Source organism: Panicum virgatum, chromosome 1N (genome assembly GCF_016808335.1).
Source record: "Panicum virgatum strain AP13 chromosome 1N, P.virgatum_v5, whole genome shotgun sequence".
Lineage (NCBI taxonomy): Eukaryota > Viridiplantae > Streptophyta > Magnoliopsida > Poales > Poaceae > Panicum > Panicum virgatum.
In genome coordinates this window covers 54,797,811-54,819,761 of record NC_053145.1, presented here as the reverse complement: position 1 = coordinate 54,819,761, position 21,951 = coordinate 54,797,811, and the positions used below count along the sequence as shown (strand labels likewise).

General features: G+C 48.7%; 2 protein-coding genes and 1 long non-coding RNA gene across 3 annotated transcripts; all 3 read left to right on the top strand.

Annotated features, from left to right (window-relative positions):
* Positions 1-3,758: 3,758 nt before the first annotated feature.
* Positions 3,759-5,732, top strand: LOC120654197. Its single transcript, XR_005667015.1, has 3 exons — positions 3,759-3,989; positions 4,508-4,588; positions 5,342-5,732. It is a non-coding gene; the product is annotated as an uncharacterized LOC120654197 (long non-coding RNA).
* A 1,705-nt stretch (positions 5,733-7,437) lies between these two features.
* LOC120654196 lies at positions 7,438-8,360 on the top strand. The gene has a single exon (XM_039931736.1). It carries the CDS (start codon positions 7,676-7,678, stop codon positions 8,087-8,089), a length of 414 nt encoding a protein of 137 aa, XP_039787670.1. The 5' UTR covers positions 7,438-7,675; the 3' UTR covers positions 8,090-8,360.
* Positions 8,361-15,163: 6,803 nt separating this feature from the next.
* On the top strand, positions 15,164-16,321 carry LOC120656747. Its single transcript, XM_039934928.1, has 2 exons — positions 15,164-15,303; positions 15,345-16,321. The coding sequence occupies exon 2, from the start codon at positions 15,352-15,354 to the stop codon at positions 15,763-15,765; it is 414 nt and encodes a 137-aa protein (XP_039790862.1). The 5' UTR covers positions 15,164-15,303; positions 15,345-15,351; the 3' UTR covers positions 15,766-16,321.
* The last annotated feature ends 5,630 nt before the right edge of the window (positions 16,322-21,951 follow it).

The window sequence follows — 21,951 nt, the reverse complement described above, 5'->3', positions numbered from 1 at the left end:
ACTAAAATACAAGTACTGTAAAAGTTTGAACAATGCGCAGGTGGCTTGTGGAGGGCCGGCCACGGAGCAGTGTCGGCGGCGGCCGGCGGCGGACGGCGGTGGCGCCGCTCCGGCGGTCCGGGGCGGAGGTGAGTGGTCTGGGAGCTTCACGGAGGTGAGCAGAAGCTAGCTAGGAGGTCCATTGGAGGCGAGGAAGGGCGGGGAAGGGGGCTCCGCGGTGAGGGGGGTGCTCGGCGGCGGCAATGGCGTGGGCGGCGGCGTTCCAGGGCGCGGGGAGCGGAGGGCGAGCTCGGCTTGGGGTGGAGCGGAGAGGGGAGGAGCGGGAACGCGAGGTGGCGAGGCAGAATGGGGAGAAGAGGGGCTGCAGAGGGGAGTTCGGCGGTGGAGCTTAGGCGGCGGCCATGGCGGGCGGCTGTGGCTTTGGGCGCGCGTGTGCGAGGCTCAGCTTGGCCTTTAAGGCGGCCAGGGAGAGGGAAGGGAGTGCGGGGTGTCGGTGGCGCGCAGCATTGAAGGCCGGCCGTGGGCAGCGGCGCGGGCAGGTGCGCGGCCGGGCTTGCTTGTCGCAACGGCGGCGTCGCGGAGCGCCATTGGTGGCAAGCAGGGGCGCAGCGAGGGGGGGGGGGGCGTGCTGCAGCGGTGATGGAATGGGAGGGAGGGTCAGCGGGCGAGCGTGCAGGCGAGCACTCAAGCGCGGCGCGGGGTCAACGACGGGGGACGGGAGCGGGGTGGTGTGGCCGGGCGACGGGCAGTAATGGCGCGGCGGCTCTGGCGGCGAGGCTGCCGTGCGGGCGGGTGGCAGCGAGCGGCGCCCAAGCGCGTGCGCACTCGAGCGCGGCGGCAGTCAGTGGCGCGGCGAGGCAGTGCGGAGCGGCAGCAGGGCAGCGAGCGCTGCAGCGGGTGGCAGCGGCGCGTGCTCTGCCGCGCGCGCGCAGGGAGGGGAGAGTCAGCGAGGAAGAGAGAGAGGAGAGAGAAAGAGAGTGGAGAGAGAAAAACCAAGGTCAACTATTTGACTTAGCCCAAACTCACGATTTTCAACAGAAACTCGAAAAATTTTGAACACGAAAGTTGTTCAAAATTAAATTTCCTACAACTTTCCTTTCAGTCAAAAATTCATTTGAGCGATGGTTTGAAAGTTTAAAATTTGAATTCTAGTTTAATGATTCCACTTGTTTTTCGGGGTTAACTCAAATTTTCATGTTAGAACTTGAAAAACTTTGAACACGAAAGTTGTTTATTTTGTCAAACTCTACAACTTTCATTTTGGGCAAAATTTCATTGGAGCAAAAGGGTGAGAGTTGACTTTTTGGCGTGTTTAAACGGAATTTCGGGCTTATAAGTAATTCAGAATTTGGGGGGGGGGGGTTTAACGTGTCATTACATGTTAATTGCTTGTTTTATACAGTACTAAACACTAGAGGTGTTACACTCTGCCCCAGAGAGCATCACAGAAACTGTGAAAGTTTCAGGGAGTTTCTATTGCACACCAGATCAGTTGGACTCGTCCCGAGGTACACGATGTTTCTATTGTTGTTTTTTTTGTAGTCCCTTAATTTGTTTAGGGTAACAGTAGCAACAGAAATATTATTCTACCATTATAGACTTATAGTTTACAATAACTTTTTAAGCTTTTTTTTGCCTATCAAGATGAATTTTTTTGGTATAGAATCCTGAAACTTCTAAAAATTGTTATTATAACTTTTTCATATACTAGTGTTAATTAAAAATTACAGTTCAACTATATCGGGGTTTGTGATTATGTGGATAGGTGTTGGTTCTCAATCAAAGAGGAGGAGATTATCCATATCTCCTGCAAGTGCGAACAATGAATGTGGCGGTTCTAGTATTGCTGAACGGACACGGTCTCGTCGTACATCATTTTTGCCACATGCAGCAACTCCAGATCAACCTACATTTGTCGATAATCCAGAGGTACTATTCCTTTTTTTCTTTTTCTTTTTTGATCTGAAAAATGATCAGCCTTTAGTTTTGGTTTTTCATCAGCCTTTTTTTTTGCTGCAGTCTATCTTGAGGAAAAAAGCGTTTGGCTTCACGTTCGCGCACACAACCAGACAAAATTTTGGAGGGTAATTCTCTTCCTGATGCTGATGATGTTATTTTCTGTGGGTACTTTCCTTCGCAACAACCATCTTCAAAGCTGTTGTCTTCATTACCGCCTGATGGGCCTTCTGATCATAACGAACAGAGACTTGAGGCTTTAAAGGTATATTTATTCTCAACTTTTAAAGTTTTACACACAGAATATACACACCTCACAAGTAATTCTGCGTTGATTTTTTTCCTAACCTTCTGTGTCTTTTTCTATTTTTTTGACCAGCGGATTGTAAACAAGGGTTTGAAGGATCGATTGGCCAAACATGGGAAGCAGCCCCTACCCGACACCAATATTGAAGCACAGTCTGTTCGTGATGATGAATTGCATCACATGTTCAATTTATACCAACAAATGGTGTGAATTTCAAGTTATATCTGTTTGTTTCATATGTTGTATCGAAACTTATGACATCACCGTAATGTTCATAGCATATTCTACTTGTTCCATAAGCCCAAAATATATTTCTCACTTTTGAGTCTTCTCCCATGTCAAATGTGAAAAAGAACATAGGATCTTCCGCTTGTTTCTGCTTCAAAAACTTTACTACCTGTGAGATGTCATTTTCACCACATTCCCTCATCACTCTTGTTCTATAGTTGCTAATATCAATCTTCACCAAATTTGTGTTTTTCATTCCTACTCTTAGAAATGATAGGAATGCTAGTATTTTCCTGTTGGGCATGTTAACATCTATGAAAGATCTGATCATAGCTTTCTCTTGCTCTGTGAAGAATCTATGAGATCTCAGCAACTTAGCTAGTGCTGGAGCAAGTAGGTTGTGGTTGTGTTCAAGATTCAGTCTAGTAACTGTCCAAACACCATTCTTCTTTGTTATTGTCATGCCTGCTTGGCAGTTTGTCTTGTCAATTACTTTGCACCGCCTCTTTCTTGCTGCTGGTACAGGCTCAGCTTCATCATTGTTCATGTGAAGTACCTTTCTTTTCTTTATATCACTGCTTATCTGGACACCTGATTCATGTTGGTTTTTCTTTCCAACATCCTCATGACTGAGATTCCCTCTGCGGTTGCACTTGTAAATTCTTCTTGTCACTTCTCCTGTTGCCCCCTTTTCCCTTGAGCTGTATGTACCTGACTTTATTGTTGAAAATCCCACTATCAAGGCATAGTTGTTGTAGAAGGCATGTGCTTCCTCATCAGTTTCAACCTGCATATCAATCCTCGGCACATGGAGACCTTCACCTCCTTCCTGGCTGAGTGATATAGTTGCTGCTTCTACAGTCTCATTGTGTTTAAAAATCTCTATGTCTTCTTCTGTAATGTCATCTTCCATTGCTATTGTGGTTGTTTTAGTATTATGCTCAACATCTGCAATAACAGCATCATTGATTGATATGTATGGTTGCTCATCACCACTAATTTGTTGTGCATTTTCTGTTTCTTCATTTGCTTGCAGATCGTCAAGTTGTTGGCCATTAGCACCGCAAGATTCAACTGATGCTTTATCAGCTACACCACCAGCAGCTTTCACTTGATTGATCCCAAGTTGTTCATTCAACATACTGAGATACTCCAAACCATCATTGCTTGAGTTTATTTCATTGTTAGATGTACCAATCCTCACACCAACATCACAACCTTCTGTACTTGCAGATAAATTGTTTTCCTGATATGCCCCATCATTGCTTGTTGTTGCTGTAGCACCATCACACCTGCTTGTTGTTATATACAAGCCACTCTGCATGAACACAAAAGGTCAGTGATTTTTTCCCTTTTAACTTTCTTTGGCTTTGTTTATTTTTCATACTATTTTTTTTACCTCAAATGAGTAATCAAATCGAGGATCAAAATCATCTTGTGCTGTTAGAAGATGCGTAAGGGAACCAACATGAGCCTTCATGATCAACAAGAGAAATATGTAAGTATGCTAGTTTTATATCACAATTTCAGCAAAATAAAAAATATGTGTTTTCCTAACCTCATACAATCCATGTACATCTGCACCACACATAGCATCAGCGTTCTGAGCAAAAGGCACACCCTGTTCTGAACATCCACCATTATGCATAAGCTAAAATAAAACCACAAAAAATTATGTGTTAATAGCTTTATAGTTTTTCATCAATACACTTTTTCTTGTATTTCTTTTACACATGGCAAACCTGTGTGCATTGGATTGAATTCCATCTATCCATACCCATCAAACTCTTATCATAAGCTTCAGCAGTCAATGACTGTGCCCCTTCCCCTAGTGCTACCTATGAACATTTACAAGTTTTCTTTCATTTCTATTTTCCAATCTTTTTTCACACACCACTAAATGTTGACTTTTATAAAATTAGGACTAATGTGTTTTGTAAGGTATTTTTGATTTTCATACCTGAGGTGAATAGACGTGTTTATAGCTAGGATCATGAAGTTGTACTGTTGCTGCAGGTATAGAAGTCAACCTCTTATCCACACAGGCCATGCTCTTCAGCAATACCTGCAAGTGCATTTTTTCAATCATTTACTGAGGTATACAAACTTCATGCAAAACACTTTCAATTAGACTTGTTTGTTTTTGTTTTTTCATTGTATTTTTATTATAATCAAATGCATACCTCAGGCCCAAATAGATGACATGGTGATTCTTGTGAACTTCTAATCTGTTCCATCATAAGTTCTGTATACCCACCCATCATAACCTTGTTTGAGTTGTCCATAGAGTTGCTTGACATCTCTGTCGCCTTTATCTACTCAATTTGTTTGAATGCCCCATCACCGGCCTGCATGCAAACAAATTATTTCTTATTCAGTTAGGAACAAAACTTTAACAATACTTACATAACAATTTTGGAATTTTTTGCATACTCCTATTTGTCAAGAGTTGTAACAAGCCAGTTTGTCAAGAGTTTTTTCAACTACACTGTGCTTTTGAAACCAGAAGTTTGTTTGTTTCAAGAGTTACCATGTCTACAAGTTTTTTTTAGAATCTAGAAATTTGCTTCTCCATGTTTTCTCTTATTTCAGTTAGCATCTAAACTTATGAGGACGTACATAGCAATTCAGTTATTTTGTTGATATGCCTATTTCTGCAAAATATATCTACTCGTTCTTTGTGTGTCTAGTTAGTCAATTCAGATTTTTTTTTTGAAATTACACTGTTTTAATAAGATGTTTCTTGTTTTCAAGAGCTATCCTGTCTACAACTTTTTTCGTAGATCTAAAAAATTCATTTCTCCATGATTCTGATTGGATCTCCTTTTTCTTGTTCCATGTGCAATCTAGGAATGGATCTGGAAGCCAGAAGCAACAAAAAACAAGTGGATCTTAAGGGAGAACATTTTTTACCTCCATCCCTGCAGCGTGAGGGTTCATGTTGTTGTCTTGTGCCCAGATACGCTCCATCCTTTGCCTTCTTTTGCTTTTAGGGAAGGGATCCTCGTCCTCCATGTCCCACACGTGAGTTTTGGAAGAAAGAGTTTGGGGATGGGAGGAGGGGCGGTGACGAACAGATCTGTTCTCTCTTTCTTGTTTTTTCTTTTTTTTCCTCCTATTTTCTGTTTGTTTTATGTAGGATAACGATCTGACTTGAGACTTATATGGACAGTCATGGGGGGAACAGGCACAGAAGCCCTTTTTTTTTGGGCGGGCTTTCATGAAAATATTTCCCGCCACCCGTCTTCTTTTTCTTGTGTTTTTTCAGGTGTCAATTATGCGCTTTATTTAGCTGGGCCCACAGCCAACAGGCAAAAAACACAAGGCCCACAGCCAACAGGCACAAAACGCAAGGCCCACAGCCAATAGGTACAAAAAATTGGTCCCACAGCAAACAGGCACAAAAGGCATATACTGATAACGGGTACAACGAAACACTTGCGGGCCCGTTTTGCTATCCACAGCCAACAGGCACAAAACACAAGGCCCACAGCCAACACGGTAGGAAAACAAGTGATTGATAGATATTTAAATATCAATCAACTGACAAGGAGACAGATCCTAAACTTTCTAAAGAGTGGGCAGCCGCATCTGCCAGTAGGCCGCACATACATTATCCCCAGCAAAATATCATTCATACTCCTGGTCCAGAAGAAAATTCTCCCCTTCCCCCCACGAGGCCACGACTGAACCGCAGCGGCGAGGTGTGAGAATATATTCGCCGGAGGAAATGGAATTATAGAAAGGAATGAAATGAAAATATGAAATAAAGCGGACGCGCTCTTGTCCAGCTCACGCACGCAGCTCTAGCCGGCCGGGCCACCGGCCTGTACTGGTTCGTCCCCTGGCCTGATGGGCCACCATGCCCAGCACCGGCCGGCAACCACCCGAGCGCACCGAGTGATGAACAGAGAACGGCAGCGAGGTCGGTGGTGTGGTACGTGCCTACGGTTCTCCACGTTCTTGACTGCACCGGGGTTTCCTCTTTACGGGCGGGGCTTTCCACGCGATCGAGTGGCCTCCGTTCCCGGAATCCCGCCCGATCGTCCTTCGGTCACCAAAGAGTACTCGCGGCGGCTAGCTAGTAGCTCTCCACGATGTACTAGTTGCTGTAAAAGGGAGAGACCACAGTCCACGCACGCTCACTCGCGGCTACTGCAGCGCTGTACGTACGTACGTACGCACGGACCAGACACGCGTCGGCAGCTGGCTGGTCGATCTCCAAGACGCAGCATCAGAAAAATAAACCAAGTACTGTAGTTGCATTCATTCAGTAACGCCAAATTAAAGTGCTCCGACCAGATGCGTATGGCCCGTGCACATACACATGCCCGGGTGATGCATATGCGTGTGCTGTCAGAATTTAACACATCCCCGCTTCAACAGTGCTTGGCTGCTTCCTTTCCTTTGACGTAGATGATCGAGCGTTATCGTCTTCAGCTCGGACTCGGCTCTTCTTCCCTGCAGGCAGTGACGGACACGGGGACAGCCGGACAAAACCCAGACAGCGGCACCCGCTCGTACGTACGAGACGAGCATGGCAATATCATGTCGCGGCATCTACGCACGACGTTCAGATCAGATAATAACCACTTTTCTAAGAGGAAAAAAACTCAGGTAACACAGAAAACAGTGATGCAATGCCACCATTGGACGAAGACATGGACGCATCGATCTCTATCTCCATTGGAGGATGGCACGAGTCCCCACCTGTAAAGCTCGGGCTCATGGGAAATCCAGATCACACCTGCGGGGACGACGCACCGGCGCTAGAAAGAAAAAAAAAATCCCCACCGGCATGTGACACGGCGGGGCCCGCCCGGGCGTCGTAGTATAGGCAGCCTCGTAGGGTTTGACACGCTGCGGGCCGTCTCCATCTGCATACCGGGCGGTATTTTAAGCGGCCGGGCTCTAACTAATCCCGTGGAAAATGGGAGAAAGATTCCGCCTGTTGCGTCCCTTTCCGATCTTTACATGGACAGGCAGGCGCCTCTGAGCTGTCTCACTCGTAAACCCTCCTCTATATAAAAACCCTAGTTCTGAGACCCTCACAGGTGTAAGCTTGTTGTAGTATATCTCTTTGTCGTTCGCTAGCGCGACTGGCGTCCCAACACCTAGATCGAGCCGAGAGTAGAAAGGAGGTTTAGCTTTGCAAGCACGCGAGAGCGAGGGGCGTTCAGATCCATGGAGCTGGAGGCCGCTGCCGCGCCGGCGTTGATGAGGAGGGACGGCCGGAAGCTGGCGAGGTGCCCGCGGCTGCAGCTGGACACCAAGACGGTCACGGCCATCGAGCAGTCCACGGGGGAGAGCGTCGTCGCCGACACCGACCCCGCGGCCGCCCAGCAGCAGGGCGCGGGGGCCGGGATGCGCGTCAAGATCGTGCTCAGCAAGCAGCAGCTCAAGCAGGTGGCCGCGGCCGTCGCGGGCGGCGGCGCCGGCGGAGGGTTCGCGCTGCCGCCGGCGCTGGAGCAGCTCGTCAGCGTGCTCAAGCGGCAGCACGCCAAGAAGCAGGCGGCGGCCGATGTGGTGGCCGCCGCGAGGCGCCAGGGCCGGTGGTCGCCGGCGCTGCAGAGCATCCCGGAGGAGTGCCTTTATTAGCTAGGCGTGCCTTCGTGCAGTGTTCCGCTCTTTGCGTGTACAGCTCTCTACTGATCTTCGCCTTCTTCCTCCTGCTGGATTGCAACCAGCCGATTTGATTGGGCCGAAATGAGCGCCCAATGGTTGCATCCCAAATTTGAAATGTCACATATTTTTAATCTGGCATTTGGATCCATCGATCCAAAAACAATTTTCCCTGCGTTTCCGAGAGATCGGACGGTGTACATATCTGGATTCAAATCAATCAGTAAAGGACAGTCCTTATAAAAAAGGGTGAAGGACAGTGAACAGGAAAAGAGGAACCAAACAGCGTGTCAAGTCCCTTTCTTCGCCGTCGAGTTGGTGTCGTGCTCCATGTGTGTGTCAGACTGTCAGTGATCTAGCAGTTCCATGGGATCCAGCTCGGCCACAAAGATTATATTCCTGCTAAGTAGTACGACGAGATCTAAACGAGAGGTTTACAGTTGTGATTTGTGCATGACATGACCCATGGGGAGCAACACGACACCACCATGTCACTTGCCACCATGGGCCGTGTTTGGTTCAGGCTGTAAAAAATTTCGCGAAATTTTTTTAGCCTTTGACTATTAATTTAGAGTATTAAATGAAGTCTAATTACAAAATCATCTCCACAACTCCGTGTAAATCGCGAGACGAATCTAATGAGGCCTTTGACGCGCGATTAGAGGATAGTCACTGTAGCATCACTGTAGCAAATCATCAACTAATTACCGTCATTAGATTCATCTCATCAAGTTACATCCGTCCCTGAAAAGATTTTGTAAATAGACTCCATTTAGTACTCCATGCGGACGTTCGTCTTTTTGTGTAAATTTGATTAGACAGTTTACCATACACCGCCATGGCCTACTGGGTGGCCTGTGAGATATGTTTCACTTCGCCAACGTCTAATCAGCATCAGATCAAGTCGATCGAATCACATCTACTGCTCGTCTTGGTTCTTTGCAAAGAGCCAAGGCAATGCATCATCTTGACGGTGCCGCTGATCGATCACCTGGGCGATGCGAGTTTTTTCTTTTTGGAAAACCTTATGCAAATGAGGTTTTCTCCCTCCACAATGGAGCGAAGGGAAAGACAGGGACACAGGGCTAACTGTGGAAGCCCTGCAGATACGTGGAGGAAGCGAAACGAACGACCGACAGGCAGATCGTCAGTGGCTTTTCAAGCTGTGCAAGCTTTTTGAAGCACACACAGCCTGGTCCTGCCGGGCGTCCGAGTCATCAGCGCAATGTAGGAAAACTTTTCCCATTCAATACTTGCTACCAACAGTAGCACCCGGATGAACTGTTCTGGCAGTACCATGCCGTGCTGCTCGACTAGCTAGCTCTTCATCCAGTTCCTTGGCGCCATGAGCTGCGCCCGTGGTGCCACATCACATGGCCTTACCGTACGCCGTTACACTGAAAATGGCAAGGCCTTGCGTACGTATCGGCTTATCGCAACGGCATTACTGGCCAGTGGCCACCGCGTACCTGTGGAGTAGCCGAGTAGGTGATGATGCAAAAAAGACGTGCCACACACACACACCCATATGATTCCTCCGCCAACTGTACTTCGCACAGAATAACGCCCTCCAACTTTCAAATAGAGCCCTTGTTTAGTTCCCTTCAAAATTCTAAAATTTTATAAGATACCTCGTCACATCGAATCTTTAAACACACGCATGAAGTATTAAATGTAGCTAAACAAAATAATTAATTTACACAGTTTGTCTGTAATTTGCGAGACGAATCTTTTGAGCCTAGTTAACCCATGGTGGGATAATAATTACCAAATACAAACGAAAGTGCTACAGTGCTTTACAGATGCACTTTTATGCATCTAAACAAGGCCAGAATCGCGGTCCTATTTCGGCACTGTTTAGATCCCAAAACGCAAAACGTAAATTTTTTGTAAATCGCTTGCATGGTGTACTAAATGTAATCGAAAAATAAATCGCATTACACAAATGGATTGTAAATCGCGAGACGAATCTAATGAGCCTAATTAGGGCGTGATTAGACACTAAAGTGTTAAATTAATGCTACAGTAAACATGTTCTAATGATGGATTAATTAGACTCATTAGATTCGTCTCGTAGTTTACAGACTGTAATTAGTCTACATTTAATACTTCAAATGTTAAAGATTCCTTTCCAAAAATGCAAAACATAAAGTGAACTAAACAAAGCCTTCTTATATATGCATAGTATATCTAACCGACCGTACCGGAAATACTCTACAAATTAGCAAGCAATCACACCACCTGACCTGACCGCCGCCATTCCACGAGCCAGGCGGGCGCGCAACTGTCCCGATCAGAGCACCGCCGGGCCGCGGCGTTCGATCACCAAGGTTCAGGTACGACGCGAGGCACCCGCTCCGCTCGCACGACCCGGCGACCGGTGCCCTCTGGACAAACCGACGCGGAAGCGGCGAAAATCCAGCCCGGCTCCACGGCGCCCGGCGCATCAACGCGCACATGGGGACACGGCCGTGGCGAGGCCATCCCTCGCTGCGTTGCGTACGCGACCGGCCCGGTCGCCTGGGCTGCCGCCACCGATCGAGCTAGCCCGCCGTGACAGCAGCTGCCGCCGCGCAAGCGCAACCGGACGAGAGGACAGCCGTGCCGGTGACGCGCGCGCGCCTAGCTAGCAGTCGCGGCCCGCCGCTGGGCGTGAGCCTCTCTGCTCGGCTAGGCTAGCGCGGGGGGACAGCTAGGGCGCGCATGTGACCTACCTGAAAACGACCATGCCCGGCCGTGCCCCCGATCGTGAGGGCGATCCGAGCCCGAGCTCTCGCCATCAGGAGGAGCGAGGCGCGGGCACGCAACGACCTCGGCCAGGGGCACGGACGGAGCAGGCCAGCTAGCGCCCACGCCTTCTAGTCGCGGGCCGGGGGCGCACGCGTCCGGGCCGTGCGTCGCCGCACGGGCGGCCGCGATGCCGCGAGAGCGGGGCCCCTGGCGCAGGCCCGATCCGCGCCGCCGAGGCGGGATCCGGCGGCCGGGGCGGAACGGTTCGCTCGCCCGTGCGCAGCCTGGGGCCCCCCGATCAGGAGGCCAGGTCGCTGCCATTTCTGGTAGCGCGCACAAGTTGTGGTGTCCCGGACGGATGGGCGCTGGCTGCTGCGCGTCTTGCTTATCCGAAATAATTTCCTTTGCCGAACGCCGATCGGGACGTCGAGTCGGAGCGGGGGCCCTGGGCTACGAGCACGGAGCATCGGCGTGCACACGTCACGCCAGCATCAGCATTGCGTCACGGCGTTTCCTCGTTTTATTGTTCGGGTTCCCTCCGTCATCGTTGTCTATTCGGCGTGTGGGCCCCGTCGGGTCGGAGTGCATGTGACCTGTCAAAAGCAATTACGAGAGCTGTGCCGGCGAGCTAGCTAGCCATGCACGCCTCTGCTGCGCAAGCCAAGGTTGATGATCGGCCGCGGATTCACTCGCACGACACTTGCTGAGCAAGGGTACTACGGACTCGTCAACCTAGAGCTCCGCTGCTGATTTTTACCGTCATCGCGTTCTTCGTCGCAAAGTAACCTTGCAGCTCCTCCCAAGTCACAAGCCTCGGTTACACTAACTAGACTAGACTACTAGAGTGGATCTCCAGCAATGAGCCAATGCAAGAAACACTGTACTAGTACGTGTCAAACCCGGGCGGCCGGGCGCAGCCGAAGATCGATCCTGGCCAGTCGAGGCAGGATCGGCAGGTCGTCGATCACCAGCTCTGATCGCAAGATTCGCAGGCTCGCTGCCCGCCTGCCCGGGCGGATCGTCCGTGGGATGAGACGATTATTCCGAGTATCAAGCAAAGCAAGCAGTTGTTAACGCGAATCTGGGATCGCAGAGGCTGCTGGCTCCTCCCCTGCTCCTGCAACATAGAACGCTCCCGTATAATGTTGACCTGAAAAGGGGCGCTCTCTCCCCGCCTTCACATGCGCCTTGTCCGTAGTGAGTACTCCATCTGTCCCTAAATAACTGTCGTTTTTGCTTCCCGAGAAATAATTTTAATTAATTTTATATAAAAATATTAATATTTATGATATATAATTAATATCATTAGATAGATCTTTTAATTTAGTTTTTTAATAAATTTATTTAGAGATATAAATATTGTACATTTTTTCTATAAATCAAGTCAAACTTGTGACACGTACACCTACGATAGCACCTCACTACTTGCCTGCATGGATTCCGGCCGCAAGCAAACAAGAGCAGCTCGATCGGCCCGTAGTACCAGCCGGATTTAACTACGGTTCCCGGGGCTGCACAGTACTAGCATTGAGCTTGCTGTACAAACTGTGCTGCAGGGGACCTTCCTTGAAGCAACGTCCTCCTCAACATGCCCGCAGGCCGCAGCTAGCAGCGAGTTCATAAAAAAAAGGCTGAGATCCAACCGATCTGGCTAGCAGGCCTGTGTATAGGCTCGGATTTGTTTTTTTAGAAAAATCCAAGCCTCCTAATTTAAGCATTTACATTCTTTTATTTGTTTCGCTAGGTCGCCGGCCGGAGAATGATCGAGGCTGGCATGTGGGCCACCGCTGCGATGGCGACGCTCTGCGCGGCACGCAACGTACAGCGCAGGCGCCTAGCTTTGTCCATGTGAAGAAAGCCAGGGCACCGGTGCAAAGAATGTGTATGATGCATCATCCTCGGGCATTGTTTAATGGGGATATCCCTGTGCTATGGTTTGCAGTGCACCCAAAGAAAAACGGTTGCTAGCTAGGCAGCTATAGGAGCTGATGCATGTTACTCCTCCCCGCAAACATGGCCGGCCGCGCCATGCATTGCACGCTGCCACAGAACCCAGATCGGTCGTCGTCTATCGATGCCCCCCCCGGAGAAGCCAAAGACTCGCGTACGCCCGGCCCGTTGACAAGTTCGTTAGTTAATCATGAGCCGACGAAACCTATCTGGACACGTCGTCGCCGTCTAATTAAGCTAGGCTGTGCGCAGGAGAGTTCCGTTTAATTTCGCACACCTGCTGCAAGCAAGCAGGGATCATCGACGACGACGATAGTCGATAGCTTGTCTCAAGTCTGAACCATGCAGGATTCCGGCCGCGGCTCGATATCTCGTGACTCGCCTACGCACTGATCAACACCCGTATCTGCGCTGCTGGCGTTGCATTGCCGCGCGCGTTATAAACTGCGCTGCGTGCAATCATGGAGGGTTGGTTCACCGTCCGCGTTGATCTTTCGGGTGTAGTTGGGGGTTTAATCATCAGCGCTGCCCTGATCTTGGAGCAGTTTCCTAATCTTGCTGGTGGTTAACTGACGGTTACGAGGGGCCGGCCGGCTCCGAGCCATCCTTTTCTAATGGAGTTTGAAATCTGGGCGGAAATCATCAGATCAGTACGTGCCGCCTCACGACCGTCCGTTCGACTGTTGTATCAGCGCAACTAGCTCCGTGACCGTCATCAATCATCGTCCCGCGTACACGCAAGGATCCGATCGATCCGGTGCCCCTGAAAGCGACGCGTACATGTACGTGTACTTGACGGATCGTCAGTATCTGTAGCTCTAGCCCGCAACAGTGTGGAAGCAGCGCAGGTGCCGAGAGAGCAAGAGGAACATACATACGCATGCATGCTGGATCGTGGGTGGGGTGCTGCAGCGGCTAGCGAACGAGGTCGATCGATGCCCACGTCAACTACGCGCACCTTAAACGGGATGTACGTAGACCAAGGATTACCTTACCGACAATACAGCATTTATCAGTGACCTCCGGTAACGATAATCGATTGATAATCAGTGAATAATCGCCAAAATCGACTGGTAAGAGGAATCAAATTCAAAAAACGAAAATCGGTTGATAATCGATGCAAACCGAACGATTTATCGCTTAGCCAACTGAAAATATGTTTTGGCAGTAAAAAAAATAGAAACGTTTGATAGCATTTAATTTTTTAGGTTATGTATAATATTCTATTAGATAAATTACACATAAATGCACAATTTTACATATGGAATTGACTAAGAAATAAACACGTTTACATATTTTGCCCATGAAATTGCATGAAGCACATGAATTTGCACATATATACAAAACACGAAGTGCATAGTCCATATAAACAAACGAATGCATAGTCCATACAAACCTCATAATTCACACAAAGAAAAGAATGCATAGTTCATACAAACCTCATAGTGCATAGAAACAAAAGAGTACATAGTCTGTACAAGCCACATACAAACTAGCAAGCTCATAGTCTATATATGAAGGCATTCGGCATATCAATTTAATCATTCTTCATTCTCTTCTTACTGGTACGTGTGATATCCATAATAATATTCCTAAATATTTAAATGAACTCAAATAAGAGGGGAACACATATCGACGCCACGATCACAGCTCCCTCGCTCCCAGCTACAGCAGCATCGATAATCGCCGCATATCTATTGATTATCGGCCTTAATCGCACGACAACCAGTGGATGGTAACGGATCGTTAGATAAAATTATTTTTTCCCTCACCAAATAATTATTGCTTTCATCATGTGACAGCATTCTGGAATCAAGAGAAGCTCTAGTTTTTTATAAAAATAAGTTCTCTATTTTTATGAATTTTTTTAAATTTTTGAATTTTACATTGAAATCCATCGAAATTTCAGTCGGTTTTTATTTTCAGCTAGTATCGATAACGATAAATTTTACCGATAATCGCGATTATCAACCGATTTTGAATTCCCTGACGTAGACTCCACGAGTCATCGTCCGGGGGTTAGGCTTTGTGCTTGCAAGGGGCCTCTCCCCATCCAATGATTCCTCCATCCCGGCTCCGCGAGGACAGGCCGACAGGGACGGCCATGTGAGGCGCCCATATCTTTATTCAGCTCACCATCTCAATTAGCCCCCCTCCCTGTCTCATGATTGTTTTAAAAGTCTTAAAAAAGCTACCCCCAGCCCCTCATTACTTTACTAATTATTAATTACTTCCAGCGAAATTTCTATCTGGTGAGGAGCCAAAGTTTTGCACAGGTCAGGTGATGGGTAGAGGAGGTCAGGGAAGACGTAAAGGTAGTCCTGCCCCGGGCCCACGTGTCATGCCCGCGAGTATATAAGGATGTTGGTATGGGGCGGGTGTCACATTGCTCGGCGGCCCGCACATTCACTTTGCCTTCGCTTTTAGCCTCCGTGCTGTAACTTGCAAGGGACGTCGAGGAGGAGGTGGGGGTGTACAAGAACAGAGCTTGCTCGCCCGCCGCGCCACCCGGAGGACGAGGCCGGCCACCCGCGGGGGGGGGGGGGGGGGGGGGGGGGATGGCGTCCAGGTGCTTCTTCCCCAGGGACGCGGCCGCGGACGCGCGGCACCAGTCCAAGGCGGCGGCGGCGGCGCTCGAGCAGCTGCACCACGGCGGCCGCCTCCTGTCCCGGGAGGACGTCGGCGGCGCGGTGCGCGTCAAGATCGTCGTCAGCAAGCGCGAGCTCAAGCAGATGGTCGCGGCGCTCGGCGACGGGGCCGGCGCGGTGACCGCGGCCGCGGCGGCGGCGGCGGCGGCGGCGGCCACCGGCGAGCGGCACCGGCAGCGCGCGGGCGCCGGGCCGGGCGCCGAGCAGAGGCTGCAGTCGCTCCGCCGGCGCAGCATGCGGCGGGCGGCCGAGGCGGCGCGCCGGATGCAGGCGAGCGGGGAGTGGGAGCCCGGCCTGCAGAGCATCCCCGAGGAGGTCTACTGATCGCCGCCGCTCCGCTAGTAGACGAACGGCGCCAGCTGATGGCTAGTAATCCCTTGACTAATTATGGGTTGGGTGCGTTTTGATCACCGCCAAGTGCTAGATGTATGTGTACAGCGCTGTTTTGCTCCGGACCCTGCTTATCATGGGCTCCAATGGCTGCTTAATCATCCTCCGCGAGTTTGTGCATTTTGCCCTGTGATTTTTTTTTTCTTTTTGGTATGAACCAGAAAGGGAGGAAAGATCGAGATGTGTTTTGGACCTTGGATCACAATGCAAGTGCTGATGGCTGATGAACTGATCTCAATTCTGGCATCCAACCTGTTTTGAGCTTGTGATTTGAGGACGACTGATGGTGTGAGCAGGTTGCTCAGGGGAGTAGCTAGCTGCCAGGATTGCTTCTGTTTTTTCCTCTTGTCCGGCAGTGAGATTTTACGGTGTCGCCATGCTAGCTATGCCACTGTCACTGTGAACCCGTGAGTGAAATGGTGATCCGTGAATCCGGCACATGTACATGTACCTTTTCTTTTTTACTGTGGACAAATAGTTTACCTTGTTCTGTTGTTTCGCCTTTCGGTTGGGCATGAAACATAACCAAAAGTATCAGTGGTTTGGAGCGGAGCAAAGGCGAACCGGTGCCGAGATTCCGTCGCACATGGCCAGATGGCTGTCCTATTAAAGAAACCGTGGTCTCTTGTTCTTCGTGTTATCCACTGGTTGGCTGCAAGCTTGCTGCCATGTTGTGGTTGCGGTTGCCGCTGTACGGGCAAGCGGCTCGCTTTTTCTCCCTGCATTATTTTGGATTTTCGGTGGTTTCTATCACAATGCTTTCGGTTGTGTGCTGATGTGCAGTTTCAGCTTTACCATGCTCCAGCAGCCTCCAGCCAGCCAACAGTATTTTTCTTTCACATCACTCCAGCAGCAACCACCAATCAACCAACAGTGTTTTTCTCTCACATCACTCCAGCAGCAGTCTTCAACACCAGCACAGCGAACAGAGCCATTTCAAGTAACTAGCATACAAATGGTTAAGTTAAAACTGGCCTTTGTTTCTGTAGTATATCATGGTCTCTATTCCGACCTTTTAGGTAGTTCGGAGTTAGTTTAAACCATCAAGAAAATGGGATTCACCAGAAAATGCCTTTCCGTGTGAAAATAATGCACACTCCACTTGCCATCTGTTCCTGTATGCTTCACAGTTCGCACTGCCATAATACGGCACTCCATACAAGCGGTACAAATTTGGGCAGGCCTATGAATTGAAAGATTGGCAATCCCATCCTGAGTCCTGACGCCAACAAATCATTGGCAACTTTTTGACGATCTGCAATCATGGTCTCGGCGGAGCCTCAAGAACAAACCTCTCTGATCTCAAAAGGAATCGGGTGCCTGTAGCTTAAGAGGGGAAGGAGATGAATTAGACAAACTAAAAATCTTAATCTCAAACTCTAACTATTTGCACATAAATTAAACTAAAATCAAACTATCTAGATTTGCAACTAGTGTTCTACTAGTATAAAAACCATCATCCCAAAAGAGTTATGCAACCTATAGCCAATCCTATTAAGATTTTATTCTAGAAAGTAAAGGCACACAAATATTGCAATATATAAATGCGGAAGCTTAAAGATGGGATGAGAGAAAGCAAACTCTTTGACGCGGGTGTTTATCCTGTGGTTCGGTTAGCCACAAAGGCACACATACATTCACGTTGTTGAAGCACTCACAAAGAGTATTGCTTCTCGGCCACCAAGTCTCTTCTGTGAACACAATCACGGTCACCTTGGCCCCGGGTTCCACTAAGGAACTTCTCCACAAAGGAAGGGGGTCTCCACGTCTCCCGCACAAATCTTGTCGTCGCCACTCCACACCAAGCCGGAGGGCCGAAGACGTGCCGGCGAGTCACCAAAACTCCAAGGATGGCCGGTTCACCGAGTACAAGTGTTGGTTCACTCTAGAACCACAACACAAGGTACACAACCTTGCCCACTCACTCACTTAGGAGCTATCCTAGCACTATCACTCACTAAGGATGTGCTAAACCTAAAGATGTAATCAATTTGTTCTTGGAAAGGCTTGGAGTTGTTCTTCAATGTATATGAGGTGTCTCTTGTCTCCAGCAAACTTCAAATGACCAGGGGAACCCATATATATAGTCCTCCAAGCGAACTAGCCGTTGTAGAGCCGTTGAACTTTTTCCTGCGCATAGCATCCGATAATTCGACCCGATAGCGTCGGATAATCCGACCCCACTGTGGTTCCCTAGTGACTGTTGCCCTTTGCTGACGTCATTTATCTGACGTGTTCATCCGACCAGTTCTTCACTGAGGCGTCGGATCATCCGATACAACTATCAATTTGAATTCCAAGCCAACGGTAACGATCATTGTCCGAGCCAATTAGTCCGACGCTCCTTGAACTGCCATGTCGGATCATCCGGTCCAACAGAGAGAAAACCCAGCTGACAAACATGCTCTCTGGTACACTATCCGACCATTCATCCGACGTGCTCTTTTGACCAGGTCGGATAATCCGAACCTACTTGATTTTCTTCAACTGAGCCTTGGACCCTGTCAGAGTTGATCCGATGGCTCTTAACTCTAAGCGTCGGATAATTCGGCTGGTTCGGTGTGTTTATCCGACGCGTGTGATTCGGATAATCCGAACCTACTGAAATCTGCAGAACTCGTTCAATTCAGCGTTTCTTTGAGTTCTTACTTCGTGTTTTGTTTTGTTAGGGCTTTTTGTTTCATTCTAGGGACCTGATGAGATACACTTGACAAACACGTTAGTCCCATTGATTACGTTGTCATTCGATCACCAAAATTATTCGAAATGGCTAATTGGAATCATGTTCGTCACAAACCTGTCTGCTTTCGATCCGTGAGTGTGACAGTACCGTCAGGCCAGACCTCCATCTCTATCAGTCGCCCCACGAACCACCGTTCCGCTGCCGGCCCAGCTCGCGGCAAGGGTTCGGCAGCATTCATGCCCCGCTTTCGCCTTCTGTACCGCGCCATTGACGTCGAAACGCACCACCACGCAGCGACCGGCTAGCTCCTGCTCGGTTGCTTCCGTCTCACGCTCGCGGTTTTTCATTGCACACCGATCGATCGAGCTGACAGCCGACAACGCGGCGCCGATCGAACTCGCGTGTTCTGACTCCTTGCAGGGCCGGGCCTGACTTTTTGGTGGCCCAGTGCAAAAAAAATAATGAAGCCCCCATTAACTATAAAAATATAAAAAATCAAATTGGTAATCGGCATGACAAGTAGTTAGCAAATCGGCGATCTGTAGACAGCGGCAGCGTCTCGCGAGGATGTCAAGGAGGCACTGAAGCGTGTAGTTAGGCAGATGTTGGAGAAGTTGTCGATTGATTTTCCTCTATCAGATCAGGGCGCGGCTTTATTCCTCCAACTGGACAGAGATGTTACGCCCAACAATATAATATAGGTTACAAAATTTATGAGGGGGTCATGGGTCTGTTTTGATACATAGAGATAATAGTTATCCCTCACATTTTAGTTCCAAATTATCCCACCCGTTTGGATGTACGAGGGATAATTTTGAGTTAAAGTGGATTATCTCTCCTAAAATTCTTAGCCCCTCCAAGAGGTGATAATGTGGCTAATTTAGTATGAACCCCACAAAAAATGTGAGTATACACACACACCTAGATATGAGAATGAGAGAGAGGGTCGGCATTAGTCCATGGATCCAAACAACCTACCTTGGGCTAATGCTTAGCCTACCAATTTAAGACTAAACATTAGCTCTCAAAATTAGCTCTGGGCTAATGTTCCAAAGCCCATGTCAAATACTTAGATGACCCGAGTCTCTTTCAACATTTAAATGAGCTGGCTTATAAGCAAAAATGTTATTTATAACTAACTTGACATGCCTCATAACATATAGAAATTTTTGGAGACCCCCGATTTTTAGAGGCCCGGTGCGGTCGGTCCGCACCCCCTCAGGGCCGGCCCTGACTCCTTGAAGCGGAGAGAGACTTTTCCATCCAGCACGAGCGAGCGGCGGCGGATCGCCCTCCTCCTCCTCCTCCTCCTCCTCCTCCTCGAAGCGGAGCAGGACGCGCCGCGTCGGTTTCTGCAGACACGCGCGTGGGGGATCGAAACATTTGCCGCCGCGAGATGACAGCGTCGGGCCTCGAGAGCGACGAAGGCGATGACCGGAGGCCTGTGCTCCTGAATCTAGGAGCATCTTGGAGTCTGCGTACTCGCGAGCGGAGAGCGTACGGATTGCTCGCGTTGACATTGAGACTGCCGCGTCTCTTCCCCAAGTTCTCGTTGCTATTTTACTATGCTCACCTATGGCTGCTGCAACGAACCTACGTCTTGAGTCTTGTAGACCTGGAAGTTCACACACGGTAGGTCAGCAATGCTGCTATTATACTAAGCGGATCACCGCGCATAATCTAGTACCATGCTCGACTTTTCACTTGATAGCGTGGATCAACGGCAGCGTGATCACATGGTTTGCTCCAAAAGTGCAATTCAATACTAAAAAAAATCTAAGTACAGTCCGCTTGGGCACAACTTCTGCTCGAGTTGAAGACAGAATTCGGTGGAGAAGGTAGAGCACCCATGAATGCATGCACCGGCACCGCGGCACGTCCCCAAAAAAAAATCGAGGGGAATTTTAGAAATTACCAGGAAATAACTGTGAATATGGGCCAAAAGTTGTTTTTCTCGGATATGTCAGCCCAAAGAAGAAGACCGCGCCCGAACCCTCTCAGGCCGACAGACTAGCCCAGGGCCTGGTATCTTCCTAGCCCAGTGTTCACACTAAAAAATGGCAGATCGAAGTAGACCGGCCAGACCTCTTACCTAACCGGTCAGACCGGTCTGGTCAATATTCTCAAAATACAAAATGGATTTCACCATTGCGTAGATCTCGTCGAGACGATCAAAATGCATATATGGAACGTCCGATTTGGACTCCGAATGAGAGAGATATGGCTTCAGAAAGTTCTGCACCCCGGCAGACCGGTCAGACCGGTCTATTGGAGCGGTCAGACCGGTACAGGCCGAGTTAGGAGTTGTATTTTAGTATGGAATTAATTAGAGTTTCGACTCTTAATGGGATAAGACCATCCCATTGAGGACATACAACCCAATCGAACCAATCAAATACATTTATCTTTTATCATCTTTACCTTTTCTCTTTACTCTAGTTTTTTCAATTTCGATATGCTGTTCTTCCCTCGTCTCATGGCGTTTGAAGACGTCTTAGCTGGTCTGCCGAGCCTAAGATAACTCTATACGCGCTTATCCTGACGGAATCCCTCTCGAATGAACGTTCGTCAAATCGTCGTCTCTGCATGGCGACTGGTATGATCAGACCCTCTGACCATCTGACCGCTCCAGAGGAGCTGCAAGAAGCCCCCCTCGCGCCGTGCCACGCGTTCGTATGTTGGCGTCGACACCCAGCTCACTCCTCCCTCGCTGCGGACGCTCTCGCGGTCGCGGGCTGCTGGCTAGTGGAGCTCGCTCTTAGCCAGGGCCCGGAGACCCGGGTTCGAGCCCTGCCTTCTTCTAAGTGCAATGCGGGGAGGACAGTCTGCCTCTTCCGCGTGCCGTTTAGATCTGTATGTAGAATTACTGAAAACAGTTTTCCTCTGAGGCAGGCCATTAAGCACTGAAATTAAGACAAGTAACACAATGCCCTTGCGATGCCATGGTGAAAGCTCGGTTAATTTGCTTTTGAAACTCAAATAGTTTTGAACATGCTTTGGCATGAGATCCTTAGTATTTTTTTTTCGTTCATGAAGAACATAAGCTCTTGAAGCACTTGTTTCCGTTGTTCATGAGAAAATTGAAGATGAGAGACTATGTTGAGACTATGCATTGTTTTTTTTTGCATTATTTACCCTTAGCGAGTGATGTGCGGTGATGCATAACTTTTGCGGTATTGATGTGTAATTTACATGTCTGTAGTTGTTGAATTTCGACTAGAGATGTTTAAAACTTTTCTTAGTATGCATGATATACTTGTGTGCCATACAGATGTCAAACATGATGTTAACTTCAAGCACTCAAAGGTTATATGACCGTATGCATCTTGTTTTCATTGACTTTCCAGTTTGCTGGGAGGCTTCACATGACATGATCATTACTTGGCTTAAGTTGTTCTTGAATGGCGCGTTTCATGGATTTACGGGCTTTCATCTTG